General features: G+C 39.2%; 1 protein-coding gene across 1 annotated transcript in view; it reads left to right on the top strand.

The window, feature by feature from the left end:
• The window catches only part of LOC119903834 (collagen alpha-1(XVIII) chain-like), a 78,003-nt gene that overhangs the window by 62,929 nt on the left and 1,394 nt on the right, over positions 1-13,680 (top strand). The window contains 26 exon segments of the mRNA XM_038720082.1: positions 347-391; positions 1,098-1,229; positions 1,554-1,625; positions 2,339-2,365; positions 3,016-3,114; positions 4,304-4,339; positions 4,611-4,700; positions 4,803-4,835; positions 5,549-5,584; positions 6,380-6,439; positions 6,540-6,617; positions 6,713-6,748; positions 6,848-6,901; positions 7,075-7,140; positions 7,706-7,780; positions 8,110-8,140; positions 8,439-8,483; positions 8,582-8,616; positions 8,707-8,838; positions 9,016-9,163; positions 9,358-9,422; positions 9,698-9,826; positions 10,409-10,441; positions 10,548-10,865; positions 12,175-12,372; positions 13,451-13,566. Of these exon segments, the coding sequence (XP_038576010.1) occupies positions 347-391; positions 1,098-1,229; positions 1,554-1,625; positions 2,339-2,365; positions 3,016-3,114; positions 4,304-4,339; positions 4,611-4,700; positions 4,803-4,835; positions 5,549-5,584; positions 6,380-6,439; positions 6,540-6,617; positions 6,713-6,748; positions 6,848-6,901; positions 7,075-7,140; positions 7,706-7,780; positions 8,110-8,140; positions 8,439-8,483; positions 8,582-8,616; positions 8,707-8,838; positions 9,016-9,163; positions 9,358-9,422; positions 9,698-9,826; positions 10,409-10,441; positions 10,548-10,865; positions 12,175-12,372; positions 13,451-13,566 (2,189 nt within the window).

Raw genomic sequence — 13,680 nt, 5'->3', positions numbered from 1 at the left:
TCGTTTCTCGAAAAGAAAATCTGCAATTTCAACATGTTCAAGCATCCAGAATTATAGCCACGTTAATAACGTTTGTAAGAAACCAAACCGTTTGTAAATCCGTCGAGATTTGTGTTCGTGCTGATTATTAGGTACCACAGAGAACGCCAGTAAGCTTGCCTGTGACAAGATGGCCGCCGGTGATGACGATAGAGACTCCGCCGTAAGACATCTAGCCTTTATTATGGATATCTATGGGTGACACACCACAGTCAACCGCTGACATGGTAACTGCCCACCCAGAGGCTTGAAGCTTATGTCCTGCGATGGGTTAACATGTTTTGTCTAACTCTTTTCCCCACACTAGGGTGATTCAGGTGAGCTGGGTTTACCTGGAGCAGTTGGACAGAAGGTGCGGTTTTATGAACTTAATTGTTTTCCTTTACTTTCCTTCAACTTCACCATAATGTTGCCACAGCTTTACAGTAAGATCTACACTTCAAAATACAGCTGAATGTTAATTGCTCCTGTTGTAACCAGTATTAGAGACATTTTATTGCACATAATCCTGAGAATAAAGTACATCAATAGTAAGATGCTGGCGGGCCTTTGGGATACTAGAACTGTGTAATGGTGCCGATTTGACAATTAGAATGATGCATCAACTTTCATCTAACTATTAAAGCTTTTCTCATCGCTCTCATTTCTCTAGCCAAGCTCCTACTTTTCTTTTCTCACCAATCTGCTCCCTCACTATTTATCCTCCTCCTACTTTCCTAAGCCTTCCGATCTGCAGGTTACTGGGCTGCAGCACGTCAGCCATCAAAGGGGATTTGTGTCTTCTAACAATATGCAAATGTTTGTCAAATATTGTCAGCTACAGACTTGACTTAAAGTTTAATGCGTTTAATGAGTGCTGGCTATGGTTTAGTTACGTCTGAATTTGGTCCAAGAACTGCTCTTGCAAGTACTGATAGTCCCTAAATGCTGCATGACACAGGTATCAGTAGTTTTGTGCAGGATGCATGATATTTCTGGCAATGCATTCAAAAAGTCCACACTACCTTAAACTATGATTATGTGCACTTCACTGATTTTACTGTCATTCCATCTTACAGGGAGCTCAAGGAGACTCTGGTTTACCAGGGCCTGCAGGAGAGCCCGGACTGGCTGGTCTGCCTGGACCTATTGGACCAGTTGGGCCACCTGGGCCTCCCGGGCCTCCTGGACCGAGTTATCGGGTTGGATTTGTAAGTTCTCTATTCATTTTGGTTAAGATGTATTTTGATAGAGTGGACACAGTCTCACAGTAATCTGAGAAATCTGCAATTTGGTTGTCTGGAACGGTTCACCAGCTCGTGATGAAATAAATGGAGATGTGAAAAGAAATTCTATAATAGTAGAAAATTCTATGTATTGACAGCTTTAGTGGAGACACTGTGGTGTTTCTATCAGAATTCAACTGTCAGAAAGAACCCACGTGGCAAAATGGATGGCACAGGACAGAACAAAATAATAATAATAAAAAAAGGTTTTTTGGCTGTTTGTTATAAGATCTTTTTTGGTGTTTGAAGGATGACATGGAGGGCTCTAGTGGAGGTTTTACCAATGGACTTCCTGGTATCAGAGGACCAGAAGGAAAACAGGTCAGTATTGATGAAATACTTTGCGTCCTGTGGAAGATGATATAAATATATTAAATTATTCACAGTACAAAGTAAAATAAGCAATAGATCCACCTTCTTGAAATTCTGAAAGTCATTTTTTCCTGATATCACAAGCCAGAGTATGTCTGACACCAGATCTGGTGGCATCACAATGTTAGATAAAAGTCCTATTAAATGAGGAAGATAGGGATTTTGAAAAATAGAAAATTTGATTATAAGATTAGTGTTTCCCCGTTTTGCTCTTTAATTCAAATCAGGTCTTATGTAAGGTGAAAGCGTACTTGGTTCAATTGGTGATAGTCCATTTATTTAGTTATTTAAGTGCAGTTTGTCTTGCTGCTATGATAAACATCTTGGTGTAGCACAGATAACAGAAGTTATGAAGCGATAATGTCTCGACAACAACTACAACCAATTGCAAAGAATTCATGGGAGTAATAACAAAAAGCTGCATATCTTGAACAAGCAAACTGGTTAACAGCTACACCCAACACATGTTTAATCAATTTGTTTAATGGTTTTAATCTTTTTATAGTAAAGGTTTATCATATCTGATTAGAAAGAATCATTAATTCTATAAGACCCACATGGCATTTATTTTGGACTGGTCTACATTTTACTGGTCCAAGAACCGGTCCAAAGATTTTTAGTAGGAGCTTGTAAATAACAAAAGCAAACGTGTCTTCTTTCAGGGTCCTCCTGGCTTGCCTGGACTTCCGGTAAGTAACTTTGATTTGATTTGAACTGACACATTTTTCCAGCTCATAGGAATCTGTCATGAGCTGGTCCTCATGGCCCCTACTCTAACTCACATGGGTTTCCCACTTCTAAAGCAAACTAATGGATCAAAATGAGTATGTGAAATTAGTGGAAACACACAAACAAGCCTGAGATACAGCTACCTGGGACTCAGGTGTGTTAGGGCCCCTGTGCTCCCTCAAGTGTGTTAAAGAGTTTATTCAAAAATCAGCTTTGGTTCTCGGCTGCATTGTTGCTACTCTTCTGTCATTTAACCTTTTAGTTTTATAAACCATTGATTTAATGTTTGGAAAAATACGCTGCAGCTTTATTGATGTATAAAGAAACAGAAAAAGGAAAAAAAAAGAGACAATATGAGAACACAAAAAGTAACTACTTTTTCAGTTACTCTGGTTTTGTCTACCTCCGCATGATGGACCATATGAACTGCCAAAAGTAAAGCAATAAGCAGAAAGTAGCCGAAAGCTGCATAGAGTTGGGCTTTGATTTCCAGTGGGCTCAGGTGCACAAGCAAACAATGCTCATTATGGGCACTTATGTTGTAGAAACTTTTTGTGTGTGTTTTTACTGAATTTTGTTTCACTGGTGTGACCTGAATGTACCTCTGCAGGGTAAACCTGGGTTCCCGGGTATTTTAGGTCAGAAGGGCAATGAAGGTCCTGTAGGAAGAGATGGGCAACCTGGATTGGATGGCTTCCCTGGACCTCAGGTAAAAGAAGGATTTTCCCTCCTTATCTGGCACTCTGACAGATATAGGATTATTCCATGCACCAGCTGGGTCGGCCAGAGGTCACATAGTAACCTGTGTGATGTAACAGAGCATTTGGTTTACCATGTTACACTACAGACGGTGCAGGCTGTCAAATTATGGATAGTTGACTTTAAAGGATAGTTTCTTGTTTCTTGGCAGCTTCTCACTTTTATATAGCTGACTTCATAACAATGTCATAACCTAAAAAGACATGGGGCAAAATATTTTCCTTTCTCAAATATTTATGTTTATGGAATAGTCACCCCATGATTGAGTACATTCTAGCTTAGTAAGTGATTATTTGTTTTTTAAGGAACAGCAGCCAAGTATGCAGCCTTAAGTCAAACAAATGTTGGCACTATGCAGTTATAGTAGTGTCAGCCAATGTTGTAAGAGTAACTCTGACAGAGGGAAGGAAAAGTTGGAAAAACATTTTTTGCACGTCCTGCTGCTGTTTCCAGCAGCGCATAAGTTAAATCACGGTTTAGCTTTAGTATCAGGAAATAACTGCTTTAAAAGATATTATCATATTGGGACTTATAACCCAGTATAAGCATGACCTCGGACGAACTCAAGGTTCACTTACTAGCATTTTCCAGAGCATTTGATGGTCTTCACCAGTGGATGGGTTCTGTTTCGTTGTCATGGAGATGGCTCAGTTGTTATCCATATTTCCAAGGCAAACTTCATCCACTGACAACGATACTGAGATGTGGATAATAAATAAACCCAGAGTGAAGATTATTTTTGAAAATACATCCAATATATTTAGCAGCAGTGTGACGTGCATCATTTGGATGTCTGTTGAAATGTTTTGATTTGATAATGGTAATATTTAATCTTTTATGTGCATTTCTTAAACATTTTAAAACAACCGAAGGGAATGTATCTTTGATATTGAAAAAAAGCTTTTTCAATTGAGTCAAGATGTTGAGCTGCTTAAATAATAACACAGAAATTTAATTATTTTAATGTAGTATTTTATTTAACATGTTTATCGTGTAATAATATAATAGATGCAGTGGGTTTGTTGTCTTCAATGAATGAAAATGTTGTTCCTGTTATCTTTCTGATCTATCAGATCTGATCCAGGTATTTGGACATACAATGCTTTCATCTTTTGTCTCATTCTTCTTTAATTCTACAGGGACCAAAGGGTGAGAAAGGGGACAAAGGAGAGAGGGTGAATATCATTTTTAACCCTGAATATCTGATTCTTTATATATTATGTTTACTACAAAGTGCTTCACATGTTTCTTTGTAGTAAATTTGATCTGTCAAACCATTAAAGACTTCTTAAAAAGATAAAACCCTACTTTTTGTTACCTGTTTTAAAGATATTTTTATTATGTATAGAATAGAATAGAATAGAATAGAAATCTAAAGCTGTGTCATATTGAAATTAGGTTAATTTCCAGTTATTTATCTTTTTGCTGTCCGTGTTGTGGTTTTAGGGTGACGCAGGTCGAGATGGAACCGGACTCCCAGGTCCACCCGGCCCACCTGGACCACCAGGACAAATCGTCTACCAGACATCCGGCAATGTAAGTAACAAACAGCGTGCGCAGTGGCAGACGTGCAGAAAAGCAACATTTGAAAAGTAATAAATGAGCAATGACATCTTCATTTTCTTTGTGTCACTACAGTTTGATGGTGGTGTTGGCAGGGTTGGGTCTCAGGTTTGTACTCGTGTTTATACAGTAACACTGTAACGTAAAACAACTCTGATGTAAATACATTATATTTATTTTACATGTATGTGGGACTTTATGGTTGTTGTATTCTTCATTTTGCCATCTTTTTAAAAAAGTTCACATTGGTACTACAGATGATACGCTACTCTGAGTGGTTGTGTTTGGTCTAACCATTCACTTTGTACACTTAATTTAGCTTTTTACAGCACATATAAAGTTGACTGTGCACTTGTAATTATAACCGTAGAGTGGGCTGTCAACTGAGATGTGACATCCACACATGGTGAAACGTGCAATTAACTTTTCTGTCTTAGGGTGATTATGGAATCACTGTTGTCAAACTTTATTTGAACATAGGACTGCTGTCATTAATGCCTTTGCTTTATTAAATATAATTCAATTCAATTATTTATATAGCGTCAAGTCACACCAACAGTTATCTCAGAGCACTTTTCATAAAAGAGCAGGTCTAGACCGTACTATGTGATGATATTTACAGAAACCCAACAGTTCCCACCAAGAGCAAATATAACCACAAAAGAACATCTGTTTCCAGTTTAATGTATTATCAAAGACTGCTGTATACCGGCACCTGCACTTATTTCACAACCTACATTTTAGAATGAGTCAGGGCAACAGCAAGTTGTGTGTGGATTTGCTTGTACATTCAATACACTGTTTTATGTTTTCCTGTACAGGGAGGACCTGGTTTACCTGGTCAAGCTGGATTCCCTGTAAGTGTCCCTATGTTACATAATTAATGTACCTTAACTTTATTATAACCGTAAATGTGAAGTTAATTTACTGATTGTTAAATCCTGTTGTTAATTAAAACTTAAAATTTTTTTTTTTTTTTACTGTAAACAAATCCCATTAAAATACCAAAACCAACAATGTGTTAATCCACCTATCAGTACTTTCCAACGTCCCTACCTTGTCTGGCGCGCTCAGTCTCAAAACAATTCACTCCTACTAAAGATGCAAGTGGGGTCACAAATATAAAGTGAATTAAAGGCCCTGAAAAAGCCACGTTGTCCTACATAAACTCACTATTTTCAGCCGAAGTTTGAACAGATCTGGTTTGAAGTTGGTGCTCAGTTAAGTATTTCATTGCACCAAACAGGATTGGACATTTGCATTTGATTTGAAACACGTGATGACTGTTGTTGGGGTGATGCTGCCAGTCCACTGTTCTGATCGAACCACACCCACGCGGTCCTGACGAAGCAGATCAGTTCTCTTATTACTTAGGATTTGAAACCACGTTTTCAGGGGCGTTAAGCGAGCAACAAATGTCACTCTGTAGTATAATCATTCCATTTTGGCACTGCATTGCTCAAAGAAGTTCACAACAACATCTTGCCAACTTATTTCCACACTATGTAAACAGTGGTCCACTCAGCAATGCAAACGTGGAAGGGCTGATCTTGCTGGCTTGAATTGATCTAGGGAGACTTTCCTGATGCCAAATGGCTGTTACTCTGATCTCTTGTAAGTTAATAAATCTTATATTTATCTTTATCTTGCAGGGTCCTATGGGACCAAAGGGTGACAGAGGAGAACCCGGCCATCCAGGCTCTGCAGTGAAGGTAAAGTCTTAGTTATTTGTATGTTCACCTATTATTTTAGACACTCACCATCAAGACACTGCTGTAATTAAGTCTGTGTTGTCTCGTTGCTGCTGTTCAGGGTGAGAAAGGTGAGCCTGGCTTAGTGATCGGACCGGATGGAAATCTTCTGTCTCTGGATGGGCTTAGAGGTCTGAAGGTAAGGCGTCTGTTTTGTCTCTCTCACACAATAAGGCAAACATGCAAATACAAACACCACTCCTCTAACTAATGCTTCCTGAACCCTGTCTATAGGGAGACAGAGGACCTCCTGGACCTGTTGGACCCCCTGTAAGTCTTTGAGCATTTCTATTTAAGATATCTGCACTCTTTCCACTACAGTCTCCAGTCAGCTCACATCGTGTTTTATTTGATGATTTACTGTTGTAGGGTCCGTATGGGCCTGCAGGATTAAAGGGTGAAATGGGAATGCCAGGAAGACCTGTAAGTACACCTTCCTTGGTGTCTTATATTTGTATATGTTCAATATGTAATACTGTTCTTTATTTATATTCCTTTTGCTGAACTATTGTGCATTTCCGTACTGACATTTTAATCCTATTGTTTCTGTTTTTCCGAGTTCAGGAATATATTAATCATTAAGTTTCTCCCCCAAGGGTCGCCCTGGTGTAAATGGATACAAGGGTGAGAAAGGAGAGGGAGGAGCCGGCTACGGCTACCCAGTAAGTGTTAATATTATTACCAATACCTGAGATATGCTCATTTCACAGTGGCAGAAGTTACAAACATTTATCTAAATAAATATGTCAGAGGCTGCACGCCTCTGGAGCAACAAGGGGTTAAGTGCCTTGCTCAGGGACACAATAAGGCATGTGTCACAGTGGGGAGTTGAACCCGGGTGTCTCACACCAAAGGCATGTGTCTTATCCACTGCGCCAAAGCTACCCTGCCACAGATCAGCTGGAGAAATCCCAATGTAGTACCAATAACACATGTCTCTCTTTCAAGAACACAACCCCTGTTTAATGTAACAAATGTCAGCTGTTCTGCTCTGTACTTGTGTCTCGTCCGATCACATGGTTTGTGCACTGGCATTCTTTTTGAATTGAAATGAGCTGCTACATACATGAAAATTACTCAGTGAATGGATGCTTCCAGAGTGAGCATCCTGAAAAGCTGTGCATTTCTCAGACTTGTCAGTGTTTGCCTAATACTCACCACTGCCACCAATCATTTTGATCTATACACCAAACAGTGTGAAAGAGTGAATAACTTTGTTTTCATCAGGGAGTCCCTGGCCAGCCAGGGCCACCTGGACCACCTGGACCCCCTGGGCCAGCTGTTCCCTTAGATCGCTTCAATGTGAGTAGACAAGATCACAAACGTCCTACGCTGAACTAAGTTTTGGACATTTATATGGACCAGTTAGTGTTATTGGTTGTCTGTAACACAAAGTTCATGTCTCTCATGTGCCCTCTCTCTCTCATATATCATATTGATCATGTTTGAGTCATAAAGCCAATTAACCAGTCATTATCTGGTGCTTTTGTTCTGTTGTTTAAGCCTGGTAGGCTGGTGAAACTAGTGAATCAGTTGCTAATTGCATAATTTATTATATACCTTAGACACTTATTTTCCTCTGTTGTTGCTGGAATTGCAAAATTGAGCATGTTGTCTGTATCTGTTCATAGCGCTATGATGAAACTTCAAGGAGTTACCAAGGTATGACCTCCAACACACACCAATACTGTAAGATTGAGAGGTATAATAATGTTAAGTTAAGTAAATGTGCCAGTCATGGGAAGGGAGCTTTAGAAAGGGTTTAAAGTGTCTGCAGAGATAAACAATTCAGTTTGATCCAGCTGCCTCAGCCTGAAGGGGATATACACTCTTTTGTCAAGAGATTAAGCTGTCAGGTCTTACTAGATTTGAAAAATGACTTGATAAAACACAAGACATCACTATCAATGATGAACAGTGTTGCAGATACACCGATGTTAAAAATGATATGTTGTTGCAGCAATTAAAGGGGAAAAAGGAGAGCGTGGTGATCAAGGAATCCCAGGTTTGTATAAAATATAAAGGCTGTACCATTATTACATACATGTCTTGAAGTTACTTATTAGTACTTGATTACTAAACGACTACTTTATTTTTTTCCAGGAACAGCCTCTAATTTTGACATTTACACATTCAAGGTAATCACTACACCACTGGTCAGTGTGCTTCATATGCTGGACGTACTGTAAGAAGAAAATTCTTGATGATGTTGAACTGTTTTCCAACAGAATGAACTGAAGGGAGAGCGTGGAGACTCAGGTGTGAAGGGAGAAAAGGGAGAGCCTGGTGGTGGATATTATGATCCACGTTATGGAGGAGTACAAGGCCCACCGGGGCCTCCTGGCAAACCAGGCCTGCAGGTGAGTAAAATATCAGGTCCCATTTTCTAAAAGATTTCTGGTTTTACCTGTACAGTAAGCACATGACCTGTTATTACACATACAGTAAATGAAAATTGTTTTGTTGTGACCTAGATGATAGATTTCTTTTATTTAAAGTGACGCTTCTGTAATTTAGATTTTTCTCTTTTATGTTAGGGTCCAAAAGGAGATTCCGTAATGGGCCCTCCTGGACCCCAGGGGCCATCAGGACCACCAGGAATTGGTTACGATGGGCGCCCAGGTCCTCCAGGACCACCTGGACCTCCAGGACCCCAAGGATCACTTCCTGAAGCACCCAATCACTGTAAGTGGAATTTTCTATGTTTAAATTCTAGAGGCTTTGCAGAGTAAATGAAATGCAGCTTGTTATCTTCGGAAGTGAAGAGTCATACTACAACTAGTGTGGAGTTGACTTCAAGATACTGTCAGTACTTTACTTGTTGGAGCTGGAGCTGTTCATAAGCCAAATCACTGACAAGCTTTTGTTGTCATTTGAAGCCGTCATTGTTCCCGGACCTCCTGGTCCTCCTGGTGCACCTGGAAGTCCTGGTGTCTCCTCTGGGGTAAGTGCCATCATTGCATCTTTATATTCCTCTGTCTGACTATTTGATTGCTAGGCTGGCACTGAAAATAAGTTATTTTGTAAGGATCAGTTTGCACACTGGAACAGTTGTTAGGAATCGATCATGTTGTGCCTAAAACACATTTGCCTGATCAAATATTCAGGGCGGATCAGCTGATCAGATCACTTCATTTTAGGAGCAATTGGCAGCCATTTATTAGTTATTCTGTTTATGTTCAACAAAAGCTAAACACCATGTATTTTGGTTTTCAACAGGTTACAGTTTTGAGGTCATATGACACAATGGTTGCCACTGCCAGACGGCAGACAGAGGGCAGCCTCATCTACATCATAGACAGAGCAGACCTCTATTTGAGAGTACGCGATGGACTGCGGCAAGTCATGGTACCGTAATCTGCTTTTCACCCAAGAAAATGAGATTAAAATGGGCATTTTACTGCTGCAGTAATATATTTTTGACCAATAGGGGGCAAAAAATAAATTCACACAGCTACTTTAATTTAATTTTGTATATTCATGTTATTCATGTTAAAATAAATATGAATAATAATAGTAATAATAATAATAATAATATTTTTTTATTATTATTACTATTATTACATTTTATTTATTAATTTTCAATGTATTTGTTCAATTGCAAAATACCTTTATTCATGTTTACTGAAGTCATGTGTTTGTGTGACATAAAGTTAAAAAGTAAAAAGTATAGAGACAAAATAGACAATAGGCTTGAGCATACCTTCATACATACATTAGCTCAATACAGCATCTCCATATCAGATTAACAGAAAGAGGAGTGTCTGTATTTGGAAGTCATTCAAATGTTGGCTTTCTAAGTACCCTGGTATACTGTAATAACACGATACCGTCCATGTTTAGTACACTCATATTATTTAATGTACAGTTCAGATCAAATAATTTCAGTGTGATTTAAGACGTCACTAAACAGCTCTTATCCCTTCTCAGCTTGGAGAGTACAGTCCCTTCTTCAGAGATCTGGTAAGCTGCACTGAAGAAAAATAGAGAATAGACTAAACACATTTTTCCTTTGGGGCATTCACTGACTGATATTTCTTTTCATCTTTTTAACTTTTATCATTTAAAGGAGAACGAGGTGGCAGAGGTCCAGCCTCCACCTGTGATTCTGTACCCCCAGTCCCAGGACCAGTCCCAGTCCCACAGCAACGGAGCTGGCCATTACTCCCAGGGAGCTTCCATTCGACCCATTCAGCCGCCACCACACCCCCCTGTAGACCCCAGATACCCCCCTCACTATGATCCCAGATTCCCAGACACGAGACACACAGGTCAGACAGATGGAAGACTGGCCACCCAGCAGACTGAGGACAGATACCCTGTCACTCCGCAGCGACGACCCAGCCCACCTGTACTGCAGCCCCATGTGGACACAGCAGGATCGGGAGTGAGTATTTTTATTATTATTTATTTACCGGGGACAATGCACATTAATCAACACCGTAGTTAGACTTCAATGTAAATGTACTGAAGTTAGCTAAATAGTTAATTTTCATCTGTGGTCCCTGTGGTGAGCAGGTTATAACTATAATTAGTGCCCAACATCATCAGTACAGTGCTTCAACAAGTTCTGCAAGAAAAACACATTAAATTATAATGCATAAGTGCATTACATATATATATATACATACAAGTACTGCAAGAAAGATAAAGTGCTAGATAATACATAAATACATGACAAAAGTGACAGAAGTACTGTATATGAAAAATTTAAGATTATGCAAAGTGCAGAAGATATATGGTTTGATTGCTGGAGTAGAATCTGGAGAGCTCAAGAATATATTAAATGTTAATTATGGAAGGGATTGCATTAGTTTAATGCAGGATCAGCCCTAACCCTAGCACAGTGATGATGAAAAAAATGTAGTGTATACAGAATATTTGACAGGGAGGTTTAAATTTCTAAGAAAAAAAGGAAACAAACTGATCGGATAGCAAAAAAAGGAGTTAATTCCCAGAGAAAGGTTTGTAGAACAGTGAAGCAGCGATTGAATTTTGGGGGGTATATGCCCCTCTTTTGTTTGTTTTATGTACCTGTGTCCAAGAAGCACCTGCTTGTTTTTTTACTCCCGTTACATCCTAGTAATGCTTTTTTTCATTTTAAGATTAGATTATTTATTTTTTTAGCAAAAGCATGAATAGAGGCAAATATGTTGACTGGTTTTGTGGATAACTGTGGAGTATACTGACTGGGTAAAAGGCTAGGTAGAAATTAACGGTATAGAGAACGGGGGGGGGTTTACAGGAAATTTATATTTGAATATTATAGCTTGCCTGATATTGGAATTTTTGTGTCTGATACCGATGCCAATATTTAAGTTTCCAAAATGAAATAATGATATATATATGTCCATGGCCCATGTAGAGAGCGGGACACTTGAAAGTCTATTTGTCAGTCTTTACTGGTGGACTAATGGAGACACCTCACATATATCTTTGACATTTCTGTAACGCAATTATTTGTTACTTATCAGCAGACATATATGTGAAATAAGCTAATATTGGCTGATTTATTCATCAGGGTCACATACTGCCAGACTATGGAGCTCAATGAAAAAGTATATGCAAAAAACAACCAATAACCAATTTTCAATAATGTGCTAAACTTGGTTTATTAAAATAATGTATCCTGTTCTGATGCGTAACCAGAGCAGGTCAAACAGCGGCTTAACATAAACCTGTGTCTTCCTCATCAGCTTCATCTCATCGCCTTGAACGCCCCTCACACTGGTAACATGCGAGGAATTCGCGGGGCAGACTTCCTGTGCTTCCAGCAGGCCCGCGCTATAGGCCTGAAGGGGACCTTCAGAGCTTTCCTGTCCTCCAAACTTCAGGACCTCTACACCATTGTCCGCAGGTCGGACCGGGAGAGCGTGCCCATCGTGAACCTCAAGGTACGATACTAATACTTCTGTGGAGGTGGAAATATTGCTGAAGGGCCAGATACACTCCGAACGCACAGAAGATGTTGTGACATTTTGGGGGGCAGGGGCTCAATTGAAAAAAGGGCACAAATTATATTATTATCATTAACACTTACCACGCACACGTGACAAAGACTGAGAAAAGACTCTTGATGTAAGTCATTAACTGAGAATGTTCTGAGGTGATATGCTTTAGTTATTTTGTCTTTCCTATTAACCCGCAGTGCCTTGTTAAATGTATGCAAATAATTAATGCCTAATTTGCATATCAAAGTGACGATTGTGATGACGTTATCAGGCACAGATTTTACTGTATTCCCCCTTACTGTCTCCATTAAGTACAATACATTCGCCTCAATGGCCACGATATATTGCCTTAGCTGAACTTTAACTTAAGTTATTACATTAGCTAGTAGCTCATGAGTCATGCATGTTAGCAAGACACAAGCAAACTATATTTGTCTTTTGGCTAATTAGCTGCAAACTCAAGGCACTGGTAGTTTAGTGTTTTGTTTATCATCAGACCGAGGGAGAGAGGGCACCGGAACTCAAACAAAGTCTCATCTCTCCGACCTGATATTTAGATTTTTTATTCAATAAAGAGATTTGTTTGACAGGGAAGCTGTCAACTATAGTTTTACGAATGTATTTATTCATAAAACTATTTTTAAAAAGCACACCAGAAAAAAGGGCACTTTCTCTTGAGGATAAAAAGGGCAGGTGCTGAAGCCCCTTTTGATGTCTAGGTGTGCACGTGCCTGTTCTATTTATACTACTGGCTGTGTGCATAGGCAGACTCTCACAGACATCAGATTTTGAATTTTACATCATGCTAAGGCTGTGCGGACGCACAATGTGTCATTTTCACTTACATCCACATTTATGGTTCTGACTACTTTTATTTTAAAGGTGTCTTGTGTGTCATTTATCTGGATTCTGGTTGTTTACTACTGTGTCTTCACTGTTGTCTTAAAGAAATATACTTTATGTATCTTGCTGTTTTGTGCTGTAGGAGAAATTCAATTTAAAGCATTATATTCTATTGCAGGACCAATTATTGTTCAGCAGTTGGGAGTCTATGTTCGGTGACAATGCAAGCAAAATGAGGGAGAATGTACCTATCTACTCCTTTGATGGTAGAGACATCCTCAGGGATAGCGCATGGTGAGTCTGTTAACTGGCCATGATTTTGTTTGTACAACTATCATTTAACACAGCGTCCTGTGCACTCACATGTAGCTGTTCATGTAGAAGTATCCTTATTGCTGAAAATTGTAT

This window comes from Micropterus salmoides, unplaced genomic scaffold (genome assembly GCF_014851395.1).
Source record: "Micropterus salmoides isolate LMB-PRFRI ecotype aquatic unplaced genomic scaffold, ASM1485139v1 Ms_hic_scaffold_15, whole genome shotgun sequence".
NCBI lineage: Eukaryota > Metazoa > Chordata > Actinopteri > Centrarchiformes > Centrarchidae > Micropterus > Micropterus salmoides.
Note: the sequence above shows the minus strand (reverse complement) of the source record. Positions and strands in the feature narration are given on the sequence as shown.